The sequence below is a fragment of the Peromyscus maniculatus genome, chromosome 2 (assembly GCF_049852395.1).
Source record: "Peromyscus maniculatus bairdii isolate BWxNUB_F1_BW_parent chromosome 2, HU_Pman_BW_mat_3.1, whole genome shotgun sequence".
Taxonomy (NCBI): domain Eukaryota; kingdom Metazoa; phylum Chordata; class Mammalia; order Rodentia; family Cricetidae; genus Peromyscus; species Peromyscus maniculatus.
In genome coordinates, this window is record NC_134853.1 from 132,222,667 (window position 1) to 132,248,298 (window position 25,632).

The 25,632-nt window shown below is 46.2% G+C and overlaps 1 protein-coding gene across 16 annotated transcripts in view; it reads left to right on the forward strand.

Annotated features, from left to right (window-relative positions):
- Nucleotides 1-25,632, forward strand: part of LOC102924940 (AGBL carboxypeptidase 4) — a 1,182,350-nt gene that overhangs the window by 978,938 nt on the left and 177,780 nt on the right. For 3 of the 16 annotated variants that reach the window (XM_076564764.1, XM_042271609.2, XM_006977772.4), the window contains one exon: nt 5,784-5,961. The exons of the other annotated variants lie outside the window; for them this stretch is intronic. In XM_076564764.1, coding sequence (XP_076420879.1) covers nt 5,784-5,941 — 158 coding nt within the window. In that variant the 3' untranslated portion in view covers nt 5,942-5,961. Of the gene's footprint in view, nt 1-5,783; nt 5,962-25,632 lie in introns of those variants that run through there. 16 annotated transcript variants of the gene reach the window in all.

The following is a 25,632-nucleotide window of genomic DNA, read 5'->3' on the forward strand; positions in this document are numbered from 1 at the left end:
AGTGAATATAGTAACTGCTAATTATTCTGAGTACTTGTTATATACTATTATATTAAAACATCTGTCTTAAACAGTTGTGTATATATATATGAACTCTCCATCCTATCAACAACCCTGCTGTTGGCTGCTGTTACTATCCTTTTCACAGTTAAGGTAACTGGGCCACGGAGGTAGTAGGTACTTTTTCCCCAAGTTATAATAGCCAGCAGAGGTAAATCCAGGAAGCCAAGGGTGGCTTTGGAGTCTGTTCCTCACCATTGTTCTCTAAATGGCCAGGCTCTGCCACATCCCGGTGAAGAAAGTGAGACTCAGTGAGGTGAATGCCTTATTTGAGCAGGTCCTGTAGTTGAGCACATTCTGGGTCCAAATGACAAATGTAATCTATGATGCAGTCAGGCGACTTTGGGTCCTCTGAGTTTCACCCACAATGTGATGGAACCAAGGGCTGCATCAGCTCTGTCGGGGAGGAGGCCTGCTGGAACAGATGGTGTTCCAGCTGAGAGTTACACTGGGCAAGGCAGAGACCAGCAACCTCAAGTGAAGTGGCTCAAAGGGACAAGTGGCTTGAGAGTTGAGAGTGAGGTCGGGGAGGTGCTAAAGAGCCAGTCTCCCAAGGAAGTGAAAGACAGCAGTAGGCAGCTTGGGATTGCAGAGGCCATCCCTTGGAGGGGCGACCCCTGGGGAGCTGAAGCAGAGCCGGCCCTGCCACAGAGTAGGTAGGAGAATGTGCAGCAGAGAGTGGACAGTTCCGTCGTATGTTCGAGAGCTCAAGGAGGCAAGACACTGAGTGATTGGGCAGCTAAGCTAAGGTCACAGCCATAAGGCGTCTGAGTCTAGATTCAAACCCACGCTTTCTCCACTCTGGTCTGCAGCCTTTCCGATGTAACACAGGTGTCTCCCCTCCTGGCTAGCCCTGGATTAATTGAAGAAGGCAGCCACTTATTTTTAGATAATAAGAGGTAACCTTTAGTCAGCTGCTGTCTGAAATGGTGCGGCTTTATTCGGGAGGTCACCCTGAGAAAGGCCTTCTCGAGAAGGCAGCCCTGCTTCACGCGGTAGGTGCCAACCTCCAATTCTGTTACACTTGTCAGCGTGGGACTCAGCAGGTCCCAGGTGCCCTCAGACAACTGTCATGTTTGGGCATGAAGTTAACTGCCGAGAGTGCCTCCATTACAAGAAGCTGTAGCTGACTTCCCCCGTGCTCACGGCCCAGGGTAGTCCCAACACTGAACAAGGCTGAACACACGAAGCCCCGAGCGAGACCTGGGAACTGACCCTGCCCCACACTAGATATGGCTTTTCCCTTTCTCTCTTATTCTTGTTTCTCTTCAGATAACAGAAATCTTTGGCCATTTACTGGTCATTTCCCCTCTTCCTTTGCTTCCTTGGCTGAAAGCCTATGTGCTTGATTTTCATCTTTGTTTTTTAAGACAAGGTCTCTTACTCCATAGACCAGGCTGGCCACAAGCTCCTAGTCATCCTCCTGCCTCAACTGCTCTCTGCTATACTGCCCCTGTTAAAGGTTCTGCCCAGCATTTCTTGCTTATTTGATGATTATCTTTCCCCCTTGTCTCCATTAGAAGCTCAGCTTTATTTATGAGCATCTTGTTCTGGGCTTACATAAAGTAAGCATTTAAAAGAATTGACCTTTACCATGCAGCCTTCGGCCCTCTGTGTTCCCTCTTAATGAATAGCATAACCAGACAGGTGCATCCCTCTCTGCCCCCCACATTCCTGCCTCTCTATCCTTCCTGTTTCTAAACAACTCTCAAACCCCCTCTGTCTGTCCAGACCAACTGCTCTCAGAATTCAGACCTAACCATGTTGTTGTTTTTTCCCCCAATGCCTCCAGACCCTTCTCCTTACTATGTAACCAGGTTGACCTCTCAGAAAACAGATACGACCTCTTACTACCACCCACCCCAGCCAGTTCAGAGTTCCCAAGATTAGAGAGTAAACTTAGCATGACATTCGGGCATGTTCACAGTCTGGCCGCTGCCTATAGCTCTGGCTGTAGCTTTTAGTTATTAGCAGAAAGAACTGAACAAGCCTCACTCCCTCTCACCTCAGGGGATTTACAAGTGTCATTCCTCAAGCCTGGGATAGTCACAGCCCCTCCCCGTGTCCTGTGGTGCCAGTTAGTGCCAACCACAGCAGATTTGCTTGGGATCTTACCCCACCCCCCACCCCCGCCCAAGAGACTGACTCTCCATGACCTCTTAGTGTTTCTACCGTGTGTCCCAGAGCACTGTGTCTGGCTCAGTTCTTTTTTCTTGGAGGTTTCCTAGGACCCTCAGCTATGGCAGAGTGAGCCAAGCCAGACCTGGGTTTCAGGCTTCAAGTGCCAGCAGGAGTCTCTTGCCGTACTGAAATATGAGGTTGATGTTTTACTTTTTCACTACGGCCAGGCAGGTTGGAGGTCTCCTGCCATCCCACCATACAGCCACCATGTTTAGCCTAATTATTCGAATGATTCCAGCATGCCTTTAGCTGGTTCCTTCTGGGCAAGCCGTCTGGCAGGATTGGGACTGTTTGTATTTATTTTGTGTGTGATGTGAGCATACTTTGTCTTGTTGGGCATATAAAAGTGGCAGAAACCTTCACACTCACAGCATTGGGAGGATTTTCTCGTCTCTTTGATGTTCAAATCGTTCCCTCCCAGGTAGCAGTCCTGTGGGAGAATGCTGACCCTGCTTTAGGAAGATGAAAGCTGGAGGACAGAGCCGGGTCTGGCTCCGATGACAAGCTCCAAAACCACAGTGAAACCTTATTAAGGTCCAATGACCTTTTGCAGAGTATCTCAGCTTTCTAAATGAGCCGCAGCATTGCGTTCTGGTTAATTTTTATAACTTTTTTAATAGGACACATTAGCGCTGTTATAAACCTTGTTAATTAAGCAATAATCTCAAATGCTCCCTCGCAGAGGGACACATTCCCAGCATCTGCAGGTGATTAATAACTAGAATCTAACAAAAGCCTTTTAATCAACCTGAGGGGCCATTCAGAGCTGTTACCCCAGGAAATGAAGATGATTGGAATTCCATGCGGGCCTCCCTGAACACATTCTTCAACGCTTGCCCTTCCCTGTCCACTTCTTCTCTGGGGGCCATCACACCTACCCTCCTGTCTTTTGCTTCTCTCTCCTGCCTTTATTGTCTTGACAACCACTGGAGAGACAAAACTCCCTAGATTATCTAGTTTGGCACATCACTGGAGAGCAACACTTATCCCAGGTTCATTTCAGAGGCATCTAGGATGAGAGCCATATTTGAGCCTGAACATCTCTTGACAGACTTCTCCCTGATTTAGATTAGGTCAAAGCAAGGTTGCTCAACTGATAACATGGTCCTGACTTAGGGAAGTGGGGGCTGATTGGATTTTATCAGATCACAAGTTGTATTTCCACAGGAAGCTCCATAGGCATGGGAGCAGAGTGCTAGGTAGACTTTAGTCACCTCACTCAGCTGGGTAGTGCCAAGCAGAAGAAAATGATCAGGACTTAAGATGATGAAAACTGGAGCGAGGATCTTCTGGGAACTGATGATAAGGACACTTGCTTTGTGGGGTGCTTTCTAAAGGGAAGGGATTATAGGTAGACAGAGCAGAAGATCCCGCTGCCCATCTTCTTATCTCAGTTCTTACAGATGAGTGGAGATAGACGAACTGGGCAATAGGGGTGGTCAGGAGGCAATGGAGGCCAGCTAAGGCACCTTTGAGTAAAACTCTTCTCAGAGGAGAGGAAATGGTGGGCCAGAAAAAGCACATTTGTGACACACATACCCGCAGTATGGATGGCAAGAGGAGGAAGGCACACTTGGAAAGGCAGCCATGGGTTCTGACCTGAACTGCCTCTTCACTCTAGTCCCCAGGCTACCCCCATGTGAATGGAAGGCTTAGCACAAGTTAGTCTTACAAGCTACTGGCCTGAATCACCTCTGTGTGCTGCCTCCAGAAAGGCAAACTGAGGTTATCCATCACAATTCCTTATGGTTGGATTGTCACTCTCACTCTGTTTTCTATGTGAAGAAACTAAAGATAAAAGAACTTGCAGTTTTGTCCATGATTATACATCCTACCCATACCCGAGTCTGGAATATATTTGGGTGGTTGCGTGTGTGTGTGTGTGTGTGTGTGTGTGTGTGTGTGTGTGTGTGTACATATGTACACATAGAGGCTAGAGGTCAGTCTTGTTTCTCTGGTGCCATCCACCCTATTTGTTGAAACAGGGTCTTTTCACTGGCCTGGAACTCACTAATTATTCTGGGCTACCTAGCCAATGAGCTCCAGGAATCCACTTGTCTCCACCTCCTGAGTGTTGGGATTGCAAGCATGCATCACCACGTCTGGGTATTTTTGTATGACTTCTGGGGATGGAACTCAGGTATTCCTGCTTTCAAGGCAAGAACTTTCCCAACTGAGTTATCTCCCTACATGTTATATCCAGAACTTTTATGTTTTCAGTCTTCCCTAGAAAAGCATTCATTCATTCAACATATATGTATGTAGGCTTGCTTCTTTATCACATACTGCCCTAGGCTCTGGGAAATTAACAGTAACCTAAACATAAAATAACTGTAACAATCCCATATGGGTGTATAATTCTTTATTTCTTAAAAGGGGGTTATAGATGTTTACCCCACATACTTCTTGGAATCCTTCTAAAAGCTAGTTTATTTTTATTTGTTGTCTTAGTAAATGATGTGGGAATTCTAGGGCAATAATTTGTACCAAATCTCCAGGCATGTCAGAAAATCAGGCTCTAGTCAGGCCTTGTCCGGGCTGACTCTGCTTCACCATAGCAAATAGTGGGATCTCTCAGAGAGTAGTTAGAGTAGTTATCCTCAGCCTCAGCAGTAGTAGTAGTCACGCCTTTGCACACACGGATCTTAATGATGTGACTGTGTCAAATGGTAGTGAAGTTATAGGGCAACCAGTACTTACTTGCATGCATTACCACTTGGGAATGGCATCTAGCACATTTTGGAGGCGTACTCCTAATGTTCAGCATTCCTGTGCCTAAGCTGGTAATTAGAGAGTTTCTTAGATAAGTACCCTCAGACATGAGCAAGGTTATTTGCAATTGCAAAACCAAGTATCCATGGACAATCAAATGCACAGTTAAAAGTAAGATAAAGTCATACAGTAGAACATGTCTCATCAATGAAGGTGGTAACTTCACTGGTGACCTGTAGCTGTACTCTGTAGTGTTGTGTGTTCCACTAAGTAAAATCAGCAAGTCAGACCAATAGAGAGATGGGCACATTTATTAAAAGGCTGAAAACAGGAAAAAAAATGTTTAGGGACACATACCTACATAATAACTTTAGGAAAAAAGAAAAGCAAAAAAATTATGAGAGTAGTTACCTTTGATGAAAATGGGGATGGAGAGAAGCTCAGCATTCAGAGGTTTTAGAGAGATATATTAATCTGTCTAATAGACTTATCATCATTGGTAATTTTAGACAGTCTAACTATCTATGAACTCAATATGTAGACCATGGCTGGCCTCCAACTCACAGAGATCTACCTGCCTCTGCCTTGTATGTGCTGGGATTGATGGTGTGAGCCACCACACCTGGGTTGTTTTACCATTATTTTTTAAGTATACACTTACAGTGTTTGTCTATACTTTATGGTAGGGCTTTAGGTATATAACCATGTAAGATAATGTGAACCAGTATTTGAAAGTGTGTCAGGAGGCATGTCCTCTCTCTTCTCCTTAAAAGACTTGTTCTCAGATTCATCATTAATCCTTGACCTTCCTGTCTCTTCCCTCTGTCTAGAGTGTTTGTATGACAGAATAGCACAAGAAACAGTGGATGAAACTGAAATTGCACAGAGACTCTCCAAAGTCAACAAGTACATCTGTGAGAAAATCATGGATATCAACAAATCTTGTAAAAATGAAGAACGAAGGGAAGCAAAATACAATTTGCAATAAACTTTGGATTTTTTCATAAAGGCTTCGCATTTTCCTTGTGTGGCGTGTGCATTGCGGGCAATGGTGCCATCCAAATAGACCCTACCAGCATGGCCATGTCTGGGCAGAAGGCCTTCAGGGCACTGATGTCAGTGTCTTATTCTGGACTTGGACTTCCTACTTCAAAGAAGGCAGATGGATTTGCTGAGACTCAACAGGGCCTCACGCCCCCACCAGTGTTGTTGAGGGATGGGAAAAGCACTTTTCACAGGGCTCTAAAGCATCAGCGTAAGGGACCACAATATGAACTGTTCTTTTTACCATCGGAGGACATCTATCTCTGCTCCTCTATTTTGTTCTACAATAAAACTCCATTAATTCTTGATGTAGACAGTCGTTCTCATTTTTTTATGTAATATTAAACGTGTGTTGTATGTGGCCTGTAAGGTCCTCTCAGGAGAGAGATCCCATTAAGGGCCATGGATCTTGTGATGGCTCTTTAGGGGTCTCCAAAGCATCTCACCCTCTCTGACTTTGAAGGATGAGTCTTGGACCACTCAACTCTTCCAGGATGATCTGCTATTAGCATCTGGAAGAGTAAGCTTCCCTGATTATTCGAGCCTATTTTTGTAAAGAAATGGATACAGGGGCCTAATAATGTTAGCTGTGGTACAGGGTTGCCAGAAAATGGGCTATGTCAGTGGCTATTGGTTTGTTCTTTCTCCCTTTTATTTCAAATGATCATTGGGGTTTCATAATCATTTATCTGTTTCTTTATTTGGTTGCTGGATCTTTACGGTGTCTGGCCCGTGTTTTTGGCAAACCATCCTCCAACTTCCTGTGGACTTGTACTTTTCTTTATACAATGCCAATAAGTAAGTGTGGCATTTTGGAAAGGGCAAGGGCTTTGGACAAGGCGCCTCTAGGTTCTAAGCCTGGCCCTCCTGCTTGCTTTGGCATTAATATAGCCTCCCTGTGCCTACATTTTCTCTTCCAAAAAAGGAGAAAGCCTGCCTCACAGTGTTGCTATGGGGATTAGAGGTAAAATATATAAAGTGCTCAATAAATGTCAGCAATTGTTGTTACCTTCATTTTTGATTTTGGACTTTTAGACATTGGTGGAAAACTTTGATCTGTTGTTTATAATTCTTTCACCTTTTTTTTTTTTTGGTTTTTCGAGACAGGGTTTCTCTGTGTAGCTTTGCGCCTTTCCTGGAACTCTCTTTGGAGACCAGGCTGGCCTCGAACTCACAGAGATCCGCCTGCCTCTGCCTCCCGAGTGCTGGGATTAAAGGCGTGCGCCACCACCGCCCGGCTCTTTCACCTTTAATTTGATTATCTATAAACAAAAGCTCAAGGTTACTGTGTTAAATAGATGGGGTAGGTGCCACTCTGAGACCCTATATTTCAGTTAATCCAGTAATCATTTGTAATATAATAGTAAATTTAATAATCCTTTGAGGACCAGGGTATGCTCACCATAGGATATATAGAAAAGAATGTCTTCTGTAGTATTTTCCCCAGCTCTCTGTAAAGTAGCATCTTGTTTCAGAGTCCTTATCAGTAGAATGAGGAAGTCAGGCAATGTGGAAGAATAATAGTAACTGGTTGTAGAGCAGAATTTGCCTAAGTGTTTAGCATGGGTTAACTCATTATATGAGGTAGGGAAAGTTTGTGGTTCATATTCAGCAAGTTCTTGTTAAGATATGTTCCCTTTTCAGCTGGGCATGGTGGCCCACACCTGTCCTCCTAGTACTTGGAAAGTAAGGTAGGATGATCAGGAATTCAAGGCCAGCTTTGGCTACATAGTGAGTGCCTTAGTTAGGTTTCTATTGCTGTGATCAAACACCATGACCAAAAGTGGCTTGAAGAGGAAGAGCTTATTTCAGCTTACATGTCTGATGTCCTGATCACAGCCCATCATGAAAGGAAGTCAGGGCAGGAACTCACCTAGAGGCAAGAACGGAAGCAGAGACCACAGGAAGAGTGCTGCTCACTGGCTTGCTCCCCATGGCTTGCTCCCCCTGTTTGCTTATACAGTTCAGGACCACCTACCCAGGGATGGCTCAACCCAGAAATTGATTAATCATCAATCAAGAAAATGCTCCACAGGCTTGCCTACAGACCAATCTGATGGGAGCATTTTTCTCCATTGAGAATTCCTCTTCCCAGATGACTCCAGCTTGTGTCAAGTTGACAAAACACTAGCCAGCACAGTGGGCTGTGAGGCCAGCTAAGGCTACAGGAGACCCTGTCTCAAAAAAACAAAACAAAATAAAAGATACCTTCACTTTTATTGCATCAGGCAGCTGGAGCCAAAATGATATGAAATGCCTGAGAAACTTTATAAAGCATGTTTCACAGTTGACTTCATCCCTTTTCTCCCCAAGCATGAAGAAAATATAGACAGCCAAAGGTTCCATGTATGCCTCAAAGACTAATCCAATATACAACTGCTTCCCAGGTGTGTGTCAGTTTAGTGAGGGAGATTGCTATAGCTACAGTAAAAATGCCTGGTGTATATCCGAGCACCTTGTGTGACTTATGATGCACACACTGGGGAAAACAGGCCTGTGAAAGACTGGGACCTGGGTTCAAGTCCTTGTTTTGGTACTGTGTGCCTGCTGTAATAATTATTGACTGCTCATAATGATCTATGATCATTATATGACTGCTCATAATTATCCCTAATTCAGAATTTTGTGCAGAGGAATCTAGATGCTACCTGGGAAAGGGCTCTGTAAGTCACTTCCCCATCTACTGTTCCCCATAGACTGTTTGAAACAATTGATCTCCAGCTGATAGGGCTGTTGGTGTTAGGGAAGATTCTGGAAACTTCAAGAGATGAGGCCTAAATGGCAAAGCTTGGTCATTGGAGGTAAGCCTTAGAAGTTTATAGCCCCCAGTTCCGATTGGGCACTCAACTTCCTGATCCACCCTGTGGATAGCCTCCACCACGTGCTCCTGCCATAACCTAAGCCCCTCCCTCATGCCTTTCCCCACCACAATGAATAGAAACCATCTGCAATCATGAACCAAAACGAGTCTTTCATGCCTTGTCATAGTTTTTGTCAACTTGACACAAACCTAAACATACTTGGGAAGAAAGGCCCTCAACTGAGGAATTGCTTCTCACAGATCATCCTGTGGCATGTCTATGCATCCTTTTCTGATTTCTGATTGCTGTGGGAGATGCCAGCCTACTTCGGGCAGTGCTATCCTTAGGTGGGTGGCCCTGGGCTGTGTAAGAAGTGTAGCTGAACATGAGTCTGGGAGTGAGTCAATAATCAACATTCCCGCATGATCTCTGCTTCGGTTTCTTCATCCAGACTTCTGCCTTGAGTTCCTGCCCTAGCATCCCTGGATGATGGACCACCTATAAGTCAAACAAGCCCTTTCCTACACATATTGCTTTTGGGAAGAACATTTTATCATGTCAACAGGACCCTAAGTATGATATGCCCTGAGTTAATTCTGACAAGTATTGTGGCCATAGTGATGTGAAAGAACTGCTGAAATCACAGAGAGGGTGGGGGGTGTCAATCATCGTTAGCAAAATAGGCAGAGAGAAATCGGAAGTAGATGCAATAAGGAAACATGCTTTTAAGAGCAATGCTAAAGGGATAAGGAGGTTTCACCCACTAATAAGACTGACTGATAGGGTTTTGAGTCCCTGGAATGTCCCTAATAACTTAAAAACACTTGACATGAATGAAATGGGCTCAAAAATGTTTGAGTAATGTCTAGCCTAAGGAGTTAGAGCCAGCAGCAGTGGAACTGGGTCCAAATCCAAATGCAGCTCCCAGGGAAAGACAAGACAGGGAGAGGGGAGAATGAACCAGAAGCTCAAGGGCCAGGTAGCCTGAGGTAGGCCTCATAACAGCAGAAACAAGAGAGACCCTTGTGGTAATATATTGAGAATCGTAATAAACTTGCTTGAGGATCAGAGGACAGAGCCAGCCACTAGATTACACATGGAAGTAATATGGCAGGGCAAAGAAAGGTATATATGGCGTGAGGAAACAGGAACTCACTCTCATTAGGCTGAGGATTTCATAGAGGTAAAGACTAGTGGCTGGCTGCTCTGTTTCTTTGATCTTTCAGCATTTACCCCAATACTAAGTTCTGGGTTTTTTTTATTAAAAGACCCTTTAGAAATTTGAGTTACAGACCCTGCCTCAAAAACAAAGCAAGATCAAAGGAGAGGACAGTTTCCAAAAGTTCTCCCTTCCTTCCTCTCTCAACAAATAAATAAATAAATAGATAAATCAACAAGCTAATCAATACATTATCTTCCCTGAAAGATAAGTGGACTATCACAATGGCTCCGAATCTAGCCCTAGAATCTCAGAGGATGTGTAGGAATAACACAGCCTCAGTTATCCATGGTAATCATCCTCATTAATTCAAGTCATTAGGAGATATTGAACATAATTACATCATAACAATTTACTTCATTCAAATAGGGATAATGTAAGAATGTGTATTTTAACACAAACACCACTTTTGAAAAGTACCTATTTACTAGAACTCATTAGATATACTCACCAATGAAAGAATAAGTGCTTTTTAAGTAAACAGAAACCTCTGCTAGCCCCTTTAAATCACCTGAAGATATTTGCAGTTGAGTCTTGGTTTCTTCTCCAATAACTGGGCATCTTCCCTAGAACCTTGTTTAGAGTTGCTGCTCACACTCCCAGAATTCTGCTTGTCCTGTGGTACCAGTGGTCTCCCCTTAGCTTTACACTTGGATTACTTGGATTCTCAAGATGGGCCAGTGTGTTTTGTTGAGCAGGATGGCAGTTCTGAATTGACAGAACCTGAGTCAATCCCAGAAGCCTTGGCTACAGATTCCTCCATCAAGTGGAAGAGGAAGGTGGGACTCATTTTAATTCTGGCCCATGGACTGTGTGAGGAAGACTGTTTCCTTCCTGCCCCAGTTTGTTTCTTGTATGTGTTTCTACATTGTGATTATTTTTAATTATAAAGAAATAAAAACAAGGTTATAGAATTGGGGTGGTGGGAGTAGGGAAATCATTTCAAACAGCACTGCTAGAAATACTATGATGTGATTTTTGTCCAAGGATGTAACTATTTTACACACAGGACCAAGTTTACACTCATCCCTGCACATTTAATATGGTTGTTTCTATGTTGCTCCCTGGCATTTATAACCATCAACTCTAGCATCCCCAAAGTGGACAGACATAAACGTACAGTTGGGTAAGCCATCTGGTCAGTTGTTCAAGTCCTTACAGTGGGGCTAACTCACCGATATTCCATCCCACAAAGTGCTTCACTGCAGGGAACTTGATTTAGGTAGTTGATGCATCCCAGTTCACCTCTCAGCTCTGCAGATTACTACCCTGCTCGAAGCTAGGTGCTTCCTCTTACCATTGGCTTCTTCAGCTGTAATGTGGAGTAAGCAGTGTCTAGTTCCTGGGTTCTTAGGAAACCTGTGGAGATGCAGCCAGAGTGGATAAGTGGCCATCAGTACTAATGAGATTCATCTCCTTTCCTGCCCTCTCCCTGCCCTGTTCATTCCTTTACCTGAGAATGTGTCTCTCTTGTCTCCACCCTACTGCCCTCTTGTGCTGAGATCTTAGCTTTCATATCTGCTCTTGGCTTCCTGGAAATCTTGTGCAAATTCTGCATTTGTTGGAACCTTTGGTGCAAGCTGTGTGTGCAGGCTCCACACTTCTGGCTCCCCTCACTCACCTCAGTCCCCACCCCCTGCCTCCTGGCCCATTTATAGCTCCTTGGAATTTTATGTCGTTTATAAATAAAACTTGATGGAAATGTTTGTATTAACATTCCCTTTACACTTTCTTTTGTTTTCTTAGTGTGCTTTCTTCTCAGCCAAAAGGAATGTCAGTTACATTATTCTTTATGCTTGTAATGGGTGTAACCACTTTTGAAATTATTCTCCCAACTTAGTTGGCAAAAAAAATGTGTTTTATTATGTTTTCTTGTTTATTATTGAGATTGAAATCATTCCAGAATTTTATTCTTCTTTATAGAAAAGAAAAACTTCTTCAAAACCCACGACCATTTCTAGTAGGTTCTATTTCCTTGTCTTCTCATTTTCTTGTGGATCAGTTTATTTACTGGGCATAAAGCATGTGCTTTGGCATCCACAAACAAACATAGCAACAGACTTCTCTCAGCTTTTATTTGGGAGGGATGGACGAGTGTCTGCCAGGAAGCTTTATAAGGTCATGGATGCTATAGGTCAAAGATGATCTTGTAGGTGTCCCCTAGATATCTTTTTTCACCATAATAATGCTTAACCTGCCCCCATGCCTCTGGCTTAACAGCCATGATGGCTCTTTTCAGGGTTCAGTATGACATCATTGTTCACCAGCCAATCCAAAGCTCAGATTCATAGCTACCGTGTCTCACTGGGTTTAGATGGTCATGTGTTCATTTTATTGCTGACTCTTGGCCTTGAACATGCTCCTAGCCTATCTTAGCTTCCTATTGCAGTTTGGTTTCTGTTGCTGTGATGAAACACTGACCAAAACCAACTTGGGGAGAAAAGAATTTCAGTTCACAGCTTACAGTTCATAATGGTAAGAAAGCCAGGGCAGGGACTCAAGGCAGGAACCTGAAATTAGGAGCTGAAGCAGAGACCATGGAGGAATGCTGCTTACTGGCTCGATCTCCATGGCTTGCTCACCTTGATTTTGTATATAATCCAGAACCACCTGCCCAGGTATGGCACAGCCCACAATGGGCTGGGCCCTCCTGTATCAATTATTAATCACAAAAAATGCCCTATAGATTTTCCTATAGGCCAACCTGATGGAAGCATTTTTTTTCAGCTGAGGTTCCCTCTTCCCAGATAATCCTAATTGGTGTCAAGTAGACAAAGAAAACTAACCAGAACACTTCGATTTTCTCTTTGGGGAATGGGCATATCTGCCTCACAGGAATGTGTCAGCTACTGTGATGATGGCCCTTACTGCTGCATTATCCTGTTTGTTAGAACTCTGAACACTGCAGCTACCCTTTCAGGTCATAGTTCCAAAGTCAGGACTCAGGGATGGGTGCTGGACTGTAGAAAGCTGCTGACCCACGGGGTGTCACCTCTTACTCTGGGACATTAAATCAACATCCTTAGTGATAAAATTGTCTCATGCTGAACAAGGCAGTTCTGTAAAGTAAGATTAAGAATGTGTTTGGAACCAACATCACCCAATCCTCCTCCCTGTTTTGGGCCCCTATCCTTGTCCCTGTAGTTGCCCATGTTGTATAAGGAACCATGTAAGTTTTGAAGCCAAAGCAACAACCAGAGGATACAATCTTGACTTTAAAATGTATTTACTCTTAGAGGAAACTGGATATGTTACCTTCAAGTCTCCTAGTCCTATTTCTGTGTCCCTTATGCTGTCAGTATGGTAATTGTACTGGTCTGCTATTGTACCAGCCCTTCAGTACCAGCCTTGGTAAATGCGGAGTCCTTTGTTCCCTTATTCCAGCTTCTTTCATAGTAACAGCACTTCAGTCCCACTCCTACCCCCAGTCATGTGGATTTTTGAAATATATTTCTTAAATGAAATGCAGGACTTTGCATACATACCCATCACATTTAATCTCATTGATTGCAGCCCAACATTCCAGCTGGTTGAGGTCTTCTCCAGTGTTGTTTAAGTTACAAAAGAAAATCCCAAAGAGAGCCAAAACCTAAAAAGAAAACCAAGTCATAATCCCAAGAGCCAAGCCCAAGGGTGTGGTCATAGTTACTCCTCATGAGGCCTCTGCCTCCAAGCTCCTCTGACATGTGCAAGCATCCCCCTCCCTGGTACGCCCACACTGTGGCCTGGTTTGCATAGCTACCATCTTAATGCCCCTTCCTGGCACAGGGACAAGGTTGCTTTCTTAACTCTTCACTGTATGGTTAGTTTCTTGCTAGTGGGAAATGCTGTCTGGGTAATCTTTTATGACTGTTTTCCTTCTGCTGATTTTTTTTTCTTTGTAGAATAAATTCCAAGAAGTAAACTAACTGGGTTAAAAGACAAGAACATCTTCGCATGTGTCATTGTATTTCTTCCCAAAGGACTCAGCCATATTTTAAGAGCAGACGTACATGTACCACTTCCCAATGGTATTGCCTGTATTTGGAATATTCAGAGTTTGGCATATTAGCTTTCTCTCTCTCTCTCTCTCTCTCTCTCTATATATATATATATATATATATATATATATATATATATATATATATTCTCAACTTATTCCTTTTGTGAGTTGGTGATGTATACATTTGAAGACCTGAACTGAAGAATGTTTTCAGAATTTTATTTTATGATATAGCTTTCCTCCAAACTTCAAGATGTATGAATGTGACCTTTTGTATCCTTACCAAATTATTCAGTATAATTTAAAGTTACTGTTATCCTTCACTAGAGACTCCTGGAACTCTACTCACTAACAAACTTTCTTTGAACTGAATTATTTTAAAACTTCTAAAATTATTTTAATTTTTTTATTATTTTCAAGTAACTGTGTGTGTGTGTGTGTGTGTGTGTGTGTGTGTGACTCTGTCTGTGTGGGGATATGTGCACATGAGTGCTGGTGCCTTCGGAGGCCAGAGGTTTTGAATCCCCCTGAGCCTCTTTTAGATAAAAGGAAGGCTAGTACATAATCCTCATAACTGTCCACCACCTGCAGCATTGTTAGGGGCACAAAATGAAGAAGCACACTAGGAAGCTCCTGGAAGAGGTGGGCAGTGGCCGGCCCCCAACTCCATGCCAGATGGCTCTCCTTTCTCTGCTCTCCTCTCATCAGACTCCATGCTGTCTGGGGAGTTCACTCTAGCTCTGGGGCTCAGCACAAGTGATGCTGGCAGGTTCCCGACTTGGGTTTCCTCCTGTGTGGACAACCCCACTCATAACTTACCTAATGGTCTGCTCATGGGATTCAGTGACTACCTAGTGAAAAGCCTAGCCAAAGTAAGATCTCATACAGGCACTGTTGGGGTGTGGCGTCTCAGCTACTCAGCAGTGGGCACGTGGCCTCACCCCACGTGTGTAGCCTCAACAAACCAAGAGCCATTACTATCTATGATGTCTTCCTCTGCACTTCCAGCAATATCTTAATCCAGAAGTTTCTGACAAGATGCTTGGCTCTCCATGTCAACAGAAAGTATTTCTTTCATCCGTGTCCTTTGTGTCCTCTTCTTGGCAACCAGGAGGTCTTGGAGGGTTTGGGGGCTTCTCGGTCTTCACTGAACATCCCTTTGGCCACACTGTCCCAGCTTCAATCCGTCTTTCTCACTGGAGTGTAAGCCGTTTAAGGTGTGGTGCCCTGTGTTTGTGCCCAGGTTCCCTGGTCTTCTCACAGACCCTGTAGGGTGAAGGTGAGTCCTCTCTAGAAACAAGCGTGTAAGAAACCAGGTTACTGACCCAATCCTGTCTGCTGAGGGCATAGAAGACCTTGAGAGTCAGGAAGACCCTTCTTGGATGGAGAGTGCCATGGTGCCATCTGGTCTTGTTCTCACAGGTTGAAGTCTGATAGGCCCCATTAGGACAAGAAAGAAGGAAAAGGTAGACTGGTGAGTTTGGGGATTCTGATCCTCCTTGCTTGTGTGGAACTCTGGGCTCTACCTCTTAGCAACTCTGAGACCTTGGGCAGGTTACTTCTTTGATTTGGGACTCAGTGTGCCTTTGTATAAATGGACTTTCTTGGGCCACCTCTTGGATGCACAGAACAGCTGGCTTGTGGGGTGAGAACTGGACATGACGTTTCCTCCTGCGCTCTTCAGTGGCTCCTTCGCTAGGTCAGCCAGCCCTCTGGACTGTAGATGTACCAGCTGCAAGAAGCAGGTTTCTCAGCTTTAGGACAAAGAATGAAATGTCCACAGTTTAGGAATGTTGCCTGAAGTGTTGTGCACACAGGGGCAAGCAGGTGGGGTTTTGACTGCACTCCTCCTTTCGGAGGACAGAAGCAGGGAACACCAAGCCCTTAGCTGGGAGCAGCACAAGCTGCCTGTGTGGGACTTGGAACTGGTGGCTTCCTTTCTATGAACCTCAGTTATAACACGCGTGACAGTTCCAGCCCTTAAAGGCAGATGTGACCCCGACATCATCCCTGAAGCCACAGAGCACTCCCAGTGGAGCCCTAAGGATCCTCCAGCTCCCACTAGAAAATGGATTCAAGTCTCTAAGGCCTACTTGCCTTCCTGAACTAGTGGGAAGCCCCTGGCCTGGACTCAAGAAAATGAGAGGCACCACTAAGAGGCCCCCAGCTGGAGGAGGAGGAAACTGGAGTTCTTTTTTTTTTCCAAGGAGCCTTTTAAGTTATTTTCATTTTGCTGACTCGCACTTTTCTGAGTTAAGGAGCTTTGGGAGACGGTTCTAGGCCATTTAAGCAGAAAGCCTCATTGGCTGCAATCTCTGGGAAAGAAAGGAAGAGATTTAACACTGTGTGGGCCAGCTTGTGGCTCCCTCACTATTCCTAAGAGGCAGGTAGGGGCTTTGCCAAGTGTTTCTACCCTCCAGGGAGCTTAGCTCTTGTGGTGGCTAGTCTTATGTCAACTTGACACACAAACTAGAGTTATCTGAAAGGAGGGGGCTTCAGTTGAGAAAATGCCTCATATGATCTGGCTATAGGACATTTTCTTAATTAGTGATCAATGGGGTGGACTCAGCCCATTGTGGGTGGTACCTTCTCTGGGCTGGTGGTCCTGGGTTCTATAAGAAAGTAGACAGAGCAAGCCATAGAGAGCAAGCCAGTGAGCAGAACTCCTCTATGGCCTCTGCATCAGCGCCTGCCTCTAGATTCCTGCCCCATTTGAATTCCTGTCCTGGCTTTCTTCAGTGATGCACAGTGCTGTGAAAGCATGAGCCAAATAAACCCTTTCCTCCCCAAGTTGTTTTAGTCATGGTGCTTTATCATAGCAATGCCAACCCTAACTAAGATATCCCAGGACCAAGTAAACCTAAGCTGTCCAGAGTTAGTCAATAAAAACCACAGGGCAACAAGAGTTGAAGGTGGGCTGGGCTACCTAGGTTCTAAATTATGCTTCTGAGGCGCCTGTCTGCCTGCTTGCCTCCTTCCTTCCTTCCTTCCTTCCTTCCTTCCTTCCTTCCTTCCTTCCTTCCTTCCTTCCTTTCTTTCTTTCCTTTCTTTCGTCCTTCTCTTCTTTCTCTGTCATTGTTTTTAGTCAGAAGGGCAGCCTACAGAAGCACGCCAGTGCCTTCTCTGTACCCTTTCCCCTGCACAGGGTCAGAGACTCATTCATTTAGCTCCTTGTGTTTCTTAGGTCCACAGATAAGACCTCATGTGTTTGATCAGAATGATTAGGCTTAGGTTTGGGCATTATTGACAGCTTATACTGATGAAAGAACAGTACCCTAGAGAAGGGAGGACTCTTTCCTGACTGTGTCAGGGTCAGACAGCTAATAAATTAGAGGGCGAAGATTCAACTCCAAGTCTTTTTGAGGCCAGGTTCACTGTTACCCTCATCATAGCTTTGGCACATCTAGTAATCATCTCTATCTGAGGCAGCTGTGCATCAGACCCTGTTCTGCATAACCAAATCAGAGAAGTGTTCTCCTTCCTGACTGGACTACAACCATGCTCACACTCACCTTGACTCTTTCCCTTGTGGAGCAAAGCATGATGGCAAAAAGTGGAAGCCAGTGTACATACACACACAACACACATGCATGCACAGTGTCTCTGTCTCTTTCTCTCCTATCTCTCTTACACATACTCACACACTCTATATCTGTCTCTCCCCCCCCCTCACACACACACACACACTGAACTTCTTTATCATGTGATATGCAACCACACAGAAATGAACCAGAGCTATATGTGTATCACAAATAAATCATAAACGTAATCTCAAAATCGTATTTGTCTAGTAAAAATGGTAAATATCAGAGTGAACTTTAGAGCTTGAGACTGTTATGTAAAATGTTAAAACTTTTGAGACATCCTAGAAATTTTTTTTGTGACAGGTTCTCACTATGTTGCCCTGGCTGTCCTGGAACTTGCTGGGTAGACCAGGCTGGCCTCGAACTCACAGAGATCTGCCTGCCTCTGCCTCCCAAGTGCTTGACTTAAAGGCATATGCTGCTATGTATGAATAATCTCAAAATCATACTGAATAGTAGTAGTAGTAAATATGAGAGTGATCCTTAAAGCTTGAGGCTATATGTAAAATATTAAAACTCCCAAGACATCCTAGACATTTTTAATGAACATTGTCCAGGTGTGGGTAGAGTATGAAAACTCCAGCAGGAAAGACACATGCCAATTTGGGGACAGTCCTCTCATGATGGCAGAGTGAACATAGCAAAGAGGCTCTGTAATGTTTCAGTAATTTAAAGCAAGTATGCAGAAAGCAGAACATGCCCAGGGTTTGCACTACTGTGCCACATTACACACACTTACCCCTCTGTGGACCTGAAGTGTAAACTTGGCCTGGATTTCAGCTATGAGAGGGGGTCCCTCCTCACTCGGGGGCTGTAGGGAGGATTAAGTCACAGAGCAGTAAAGGCATTTGACAACTGTAAAATATCAAAGGACTGTAGACAGTTACTATCCATCCCCTTCTGTGCTTTTCCCTTTCTGACTCATACTGTGGCACCTACAAGGGCAGAGACAGCTCCTAATTCATCTCCTGACCCTAGGCTGGGCTCAGGAGCTGTGACTAGCTCTGAGTCGAACCCTGGGGTGCAAGAATCACTGTCTGCACCTCCTCTCTCACCTTCCAGCACTCAAAGGGCTGGATGGCTTGAGCAGAAACCTTTATCACACTTGAGGACACATAAATCCATTGTCAAGTTATTATCAGATGCTTAGAAAAGGATGGTTGGAAGCCCAGCCCTCACCCTGGGCACCAAGAATGCTACAGGAACCAGAGATCCCCTCCCAATCTTTCCCCTCTGGCTCCTGTGCTAGCTAGCGCCCCCCCCAACCCCCAGCTGGGCTTTCTCATCTGGCTGACTGAGGTCAAGGGTAAGTGCAATGTAAGTGATCTAACTTGGTCAAGGACGTCTTGGAACTGAGTTCTTCCATGCCCTTATCTGATTCCCTCAGAGCTCTATAGAGGGTTGCCTTTGCTCTCAATCAGAAGGGGGAGATTCAGGGGCCAGTGAGGTTCCAATGAGCAGAGCCAGGAACAAATCTGATTGTGCTGATTCTGATGGGCTGAGCTGTCTCAATGGACTCCAAAGGCAAAGCTACACCAGGAAACCATGTTAGCAACAAGATGCATGTATTCCCCACCTTGTGCTCCACCAGCACAGTGGCAGAGGCAGCTAGAGAAGCTGCCGGTAAGAGTTTCCTTTGTATTTTGAATGTGTAGTCTTTAATTAGACTTTGCCTTAATTGCAAGATTTCCATATACCCCATGACTGCTGTGTGCCTCATCTGGGGATAAATACGTCTATCAAGTAAGAAGCAAATTGTGGCTGTTGCCTTGGCCCTGTCATTCCATTGGCTTGCTCCTCCACAGTTCCTCTGGGGACATAGCATAGCTTTCCCCTGCTAAAGTGCTTTGGGGCCCACATTTTAATCAAAAGTGTACCTGCCTCCAGGAAAAAAAAAAAAAGAAGAGTATGGACTCAGCTCAAAAGTGATTAAATTTAATAACCAAAAGACCAGAAAAAGGCTGCTTTGCAGCACATAATTTCACCAGATATTCCTCCTGTCACGTGGCCATATTCTATATGCTGTATGGGGACACTTTATTAAAAAATGCCATTTATTTTAACAGCAGCAATAAGGAAAACACACACCTTCTCCCTCTTTCTCCCCACTGTGTTAAAGGCATTTGTGGTTATTAAATTACTCTTGAGTAGAGGAATGCCTGTCTCCAAATTTACTCTGAAGCATTTCAATAAAATGATCTCAAATGTTTATTCACTCAGCAAATACTCACCCAAAGCCATTCTGGGCCCACTGCCTAGCCAGCACTGGGATAATGAGGTAAAGCAGGCAGAGCTCCTTCCTGCTTCCCATTGGCTCCCAGAGCATGGGGCGGGACAGCTAACAGAGGCACAGCCCCGGGCCTGGCCCCTGTCTCCTAGAGGAGCTAATTGATGGATGGATGGGTGGGTGGGTGGATGGATGGATGGGTGAATGGATGGATGGATGGATGGATGGATGGATGGATGAATGGATAGATGAGGGGAACAGTAGATCTGGAAAGATTAGAACACACTAATGTCTCAAGGCTTGGGCTGACACTGCATGAAACCCAAGGGGTTTTAAGAGAAGGATTAATAGCTCTCTTGGACTGTCCTAGAGGAGGGGTACTGGCCAATAGCTGATCCTCTGGCCAGAGGATAGGCACTGGAGTTACAGGCAAAGAGAACAGGGAGGGGGAAGGCCTGGAACTGTGCAATTCTCCTACAGATGTCCACAGGCTGTCTCCACTCTCATTTCTTGTTTTTCCCCAGCTAAAATGTAAGAAAACAAAATTCCTTCAGAGCAGTGTGGGAGGGTGTCCAGCCAGAGGGTCAAGGGCGGGATAAAGGCCAGGTGAGTGTCTAGCTCACTGTTCCTTCAGCCCTGCAAGAAGTCCAGTGTGGAGGCAGGATCAGCTGAGAGGCCAGGCTGCAGGGTGAACCAAGGTAGCGCCGGAGTGACCACCTTAGGAGCTGGACTTGGTCTTGAGATGTTTGCAGGGAATCATGGGGTTTTGAGCAGGGAGGCCCATGGCTAGCAGGGAGGGCCACTGTGGTGAGACTGAGCAGAAGAAAGAGGGTAAGGCTGCAGTGAGGGGAAACAGGAGCCTCGAGAGAGACGCAGGGAAGCCTGGAACCAAGGCAGAGCCAAGCCGAGGCGATTTGCTGACTACAGGCGGCAAAACAGAGGCTCCGCTCATCCTGGCTTGGCAGTGAGTGGACAGGGACATTGCTAGCCAAGAGGGTGCCTGGGACCTGTCCCTGGGACACGGTGGAGGGCTCTGCAGCACGACTTGTGCTCTGGGGCTCTTTGCTTGAACAGGAATTTCATTGTTTAAAACAGCACCCAGATGCAGGCCTCATGCTTATGGAGTCAGAAACGGAGCTGACAGGATGCTCTTTAAATAACATAAGACAAGTGGGAGCCTGTGGAGCGAGGGGTCCCAGCATCTGCCATCTTACCACTGACGCCAGGATGTCCAGCTCCCACCTCCAGCCCTTTAAAGATGGTGCTGTCATGATGGGGAAGGCATCATCCCATCTTAGTTCTGGGTAAACAGGCCAGGGTCTCACGCCATCAGGAGTGGGACCTCAGTTCTCCTTCCGCCTGTTTGCTCAGCTGTGATCCAGGCATGGTGATAGCATCTGTCTTGCTGTGCTGAGCTGAACAGCCAGTTGTTGAGGGACCTGAGCAAGCCCAGTGCACTGGAACGGCTGCTCATACCCCAGGAATACTGTCACCCAGGCAAACCCTGTGTTAGGATGGGCACTGCTGCCCAGCACAGGGCTTACAGCTCACACATCCTCAAACCCTTGGCATGGTTGAGGCTCCTGATGCTCGGGGCACCTCCAGTGTCCCCTGGATCCAGCTCATATGCAGACCACCAGGGTGTGATCTCTGGAAAAACCTCATCCTCCCAGGTGTCTCTTGCCCTGGGTCTCCTGAGGCCCCAGGCTCTGCTAAGCAGACCCTGCTCCTCAGTAGAGCCCCTGATACCAGAACCCCTTCAACCCCCACTACCCCAACCTTCCTTCTGTGAATGAATCCCCCACAGCCCCAGCTGCTGTCCAGAACATTCTAACATTCTCCCAAGGTCCTTCTGTTTGCAACCTGCCTGTCTCCGAGGGTAAATTGCCTTCCCCTTACCTGTGTATTCCCACCATGGGAAACACCCTGTCAGGAAACCCTAGGTCCCAGGCTGACTCAAGTGTGCCTGCTCCAGAACCTTGTGATTCTAACATTGCTCACATTAGTGAATTCCATTTGTGTTTTTTTGTTTGTTCTTTTGTTTTTGTTTTATTGTTGGAGACAAGGTATTACCATATGGCCCTGGCTAACCTGGAACTCAAAGAGATTTACCTCCTCTGCTTCTTGAGTGCCGGGATAAAAGTCATGGGCCTGTCTTGCCTACCAGACCAAGACATGACCTTCTGAAGGGCAGTCTCCTTTGCTCACCATGGGTCCTGGGCCCAGCACAGAACCTGGCACAAGGGAATCAGGAGAAGTCAGTTCTCAGCTAGTAGAAGACAGTTCCCCAGTCACAGGACACTGCACATCCCGCACTGCCAGGGGACTCAGATGGGGTCAGGGAGATGGGGCAGGACTGACTTCCCTTCAGGGCTGCCAGGGTGCTGCCACCTCCCCTGGGGCTGTCATCTTGGCGCCTTTCATGTGTGCTCCCGCTTTAACCCCATTCATGGGGGCCACCGCCACGTAATTGGATTGAGCAGGCACTGACAAGGTCAATTTGACAATTTCATTAATCTTTTATTAAACACGAGCCCTGAGCTCCAGCCAAGCTTGTCTGTGAGCTGTCCCCAGAACGTGCCTGGCATATTCCTGTCTCCTATGCTTCCGCTAGGCCAGACGTGACTGTCCTGGTGATGCCGGCCATGACAGAGTGCTTCCTGGGTGCTGGACCCAATGCAGAGAAAATCTCTCAGTTTCCCGGGCCACGTGGTATATGATTAGTGTGCCACATGATTATTATCAGAATGTTGATGGTGGTGGTGCTAGTGATGGTGATGAAGTCACAGTAACCTTGACAATTAAAAAAAAAAAACTCTTCCTTTGTTAAGAATGAGATTGTGAAATTCTTTCTTAATGAAAGAAGAGCAGCTGACAGTGGGACAAGCAGGTTAGAGTGGACCAAACTGAGGTTCAGAGAGAACAATAAAGATGACTACGATAAAAGGTGTGTCCGGCACATGATACATAACACAAGTTGTTAGAAGTGGAAGGACGGGGGAGGGAAAGGAAGAGAGGAGGGATCTGGAAGGCCGATGGAAGCTGAAGCCTCTGTAAGAACCTAGAGAAAGGTAGTGGACACACCTTTCTGTTTGAGAGGAGGACCTTGAATTAGACAGAAGCTCCCGGGATTCAAGAGAGAAAAAGGAGAGAGACGGGTACCAAGAGGAGGTGCCTAGGTGGAGGCCAGAGTGAGTGTGACAGGGAGGGAGAGAGGAAGATGTGGCTGGAAGACAAGGTGGGACTATGGCTCAACCGGAAGGTATTCAGCAAGGAGCAGGAAGCATCATTTGAAAGCACTTCTGGATACATTGTGGGGATTGGGCAGGACTGGGCTATTTCAGGCATTCTGGCAACAGGAAACAAGGACTCCTGAGAAACTGTAGGAAGGTGCGGGATAAGAGCAGGGGAGAAGGACAGAGGGCCCATAGGATTTCAGGCAGGGGAATGGCTGTCTCTGTAGCTGGACAGTCAGGGCGGGGGGGGGGGGGGGGGGGGGGGGGGGAGTTCCATGCCAGGCCCAGACAACACAGTGAGCATCAGTCCCCGCCCTCCCCCAGTGGCAGCAGCTGTTCGGATCATGAATAGCATGGGCTGTGTAAAGCTCTTAATTAGTAGGGACAGACAGGTTGTCAAATGAGACCCTTGCTGACACAGCCATGCCTGGGGCTTGTCTCCAGGGCTGTAAGCAGATAGGCTGCCTCTAACACCATAGGTTAATGGCTCCCCTGGCAAGGCAAAAAGCACAGGGACTCACAACTTGGAAACTGACAGGCTCACCTCCAAGGACCTAAGAAGTCATCAAAGCCCTTGGCCAGTTGCTGCAATGCCACTCAAGGCCTGAGCTTCTCTGGAGACCTCAACTCCCCTCCTTTGCTGATTCCTGCTCCCCACAAAACTTGAACTTCCCGAGGAGTAGACTGCATAGACATTGGCCATGGGCTGGGCACCTGCCAGACCCTGAGATGTGGAGATGGGCACCCATGGTGGAGCTCTGAGAGAACTCCAGAGAGGGGTGATCTATGCAGGCAGCCAGCGATACTCAGTGCCGGGAGTAGAGTGTGTCCCCAAGAGAAGAGATGGAAAACTGAGAGGCTGTTCTTTAGGGAAGCCTTCACAGAGGGCGTGACCTCTGTGCTAGACCTTAGACTATTCGCAGAGATTCTATGAACAGGCCAGGGGTGGGAAACTTTGGACATCTCTTGATGACCAGCCTTGTGTCTTATTATTATTGTTGTTGTTATTGTTATTATTATCTGGTTATGTAAAATGTGCCATAAGAGTTGGGAGAAACTGGCTTGCTCATGTTTCAATCTACCTGAAGCAGAACCTAAGGAAGGGTTCACCAGCTCCCTGCCTCCTTATTGAAAGAGGGGAGCAGAGAAGGAGTGAGAGTGGATGGAGGCACAGAGATTCAATGTTTAAATCCAATCTGATTAGTCTATCTGCTTCTGGAAATGCCCCCAGGCTCACTGCTGCCCCGGGACACAGTCCAGCCTCGGCTGTCAGCTTCTCTCCATGTACCTGGCCACTGCTCACCTGCCAGCCTCTTCCCTCAGGCCCACCCTCTTCCCCTTGCATGCCTCCTGCACCTTCTGCTCCTGCTCTTCCCAGGGAAGCCACGGGTAGTCTGCACCCTCAGGCCTTGTTAGTGTGGCTTACTCCACTTGAAGGGTCTGTTTCACCCAGGGGACCCCATGGATAGCATCGCCAGCTGTGGTAGCATGTCTTCTCTGGGAGAACTGAGGTGTTCAGAGGCAGGTATAAGGCAGCTGGGCCTTTGGGAGTTCTTCAGTCCCCTTGCTCAGATGTGAACCAGTCCACTGTACCTCCTTCTTCCAGGCAGGTAGACATCTTTTCATCAGTACCCCTGATGCTTACAGGGCTCTGTGTGGAGGAAATAAAGGTGCAGCCTCCCAGTCAGTCACTGTTGAGGACCTGAACCCTGGCTTCCCTGTGCCACATTGCAGAGTTATTTCATCTCAGTGTCTCTGGTTCCTCCTCCCTAAACCAGGATTAATGATAGAAACTGTTTTGTTGCAGGAACTAACCTGGCTGTCATTTGAAGGTCTTAGAAGAATGCCTGGCAGGGAGCAAGTGTTCACTAGAGGGATAATCATTACTATTGCTTTTTAATTTGAAAATAATAAAGTACAAGGTAAAAATACTCAGGAGAAAAAAAAGAAATAGAATCCCTCTCAATTACCTTATGGTTGCTTCCCGGTGTTCTGTTCATCGTGGATGTGTTGAACATCTATTGTGTACCCACACTCACACGTACACACACACAATCCTGAGATACTCTTCTAGGCTTGCTTTTCTTATACACCAATGCCTTTCAAGACACATCGTGTCTTTATCTGGCTTTGTAGTCACGAGGCCTGGTACAGACCAGGCACTGCATCAACTCCTGTAGAAGTGGGAGAGGAGAGACACCGGGAGTCAGGCTGGCTTGGGGCAGCAGCTGTGGCTGAGGTCCAAAGAGTCAATTACAGCACAGCAGTTGTCACTGCTGAAGGGAAGGGTGACCACATATGAGCTCCTTCCTGCACTTAAGATACATTCCCTTAAAGTTTCCTGGCTGGAAATGTCAGTTCCAAATGTATACAGTAATGGCTTTGGAGATGAGGTCTTTGGAAGGTATGGGGGATTGGGTGTGGTCACCGGGCCTCATGATGGCACGGTGGCTTCTAAGAGGCAGAGAGACCTGAGCCACTGCACACACACATCCTGTCTCCCCACGGGATGCTATCTGCCATGGTTCAGGGAAGCAGAAAGACCCTCACCAGCTGCCTGGAGCTGTGTTCTTGCACTTTCCAGCC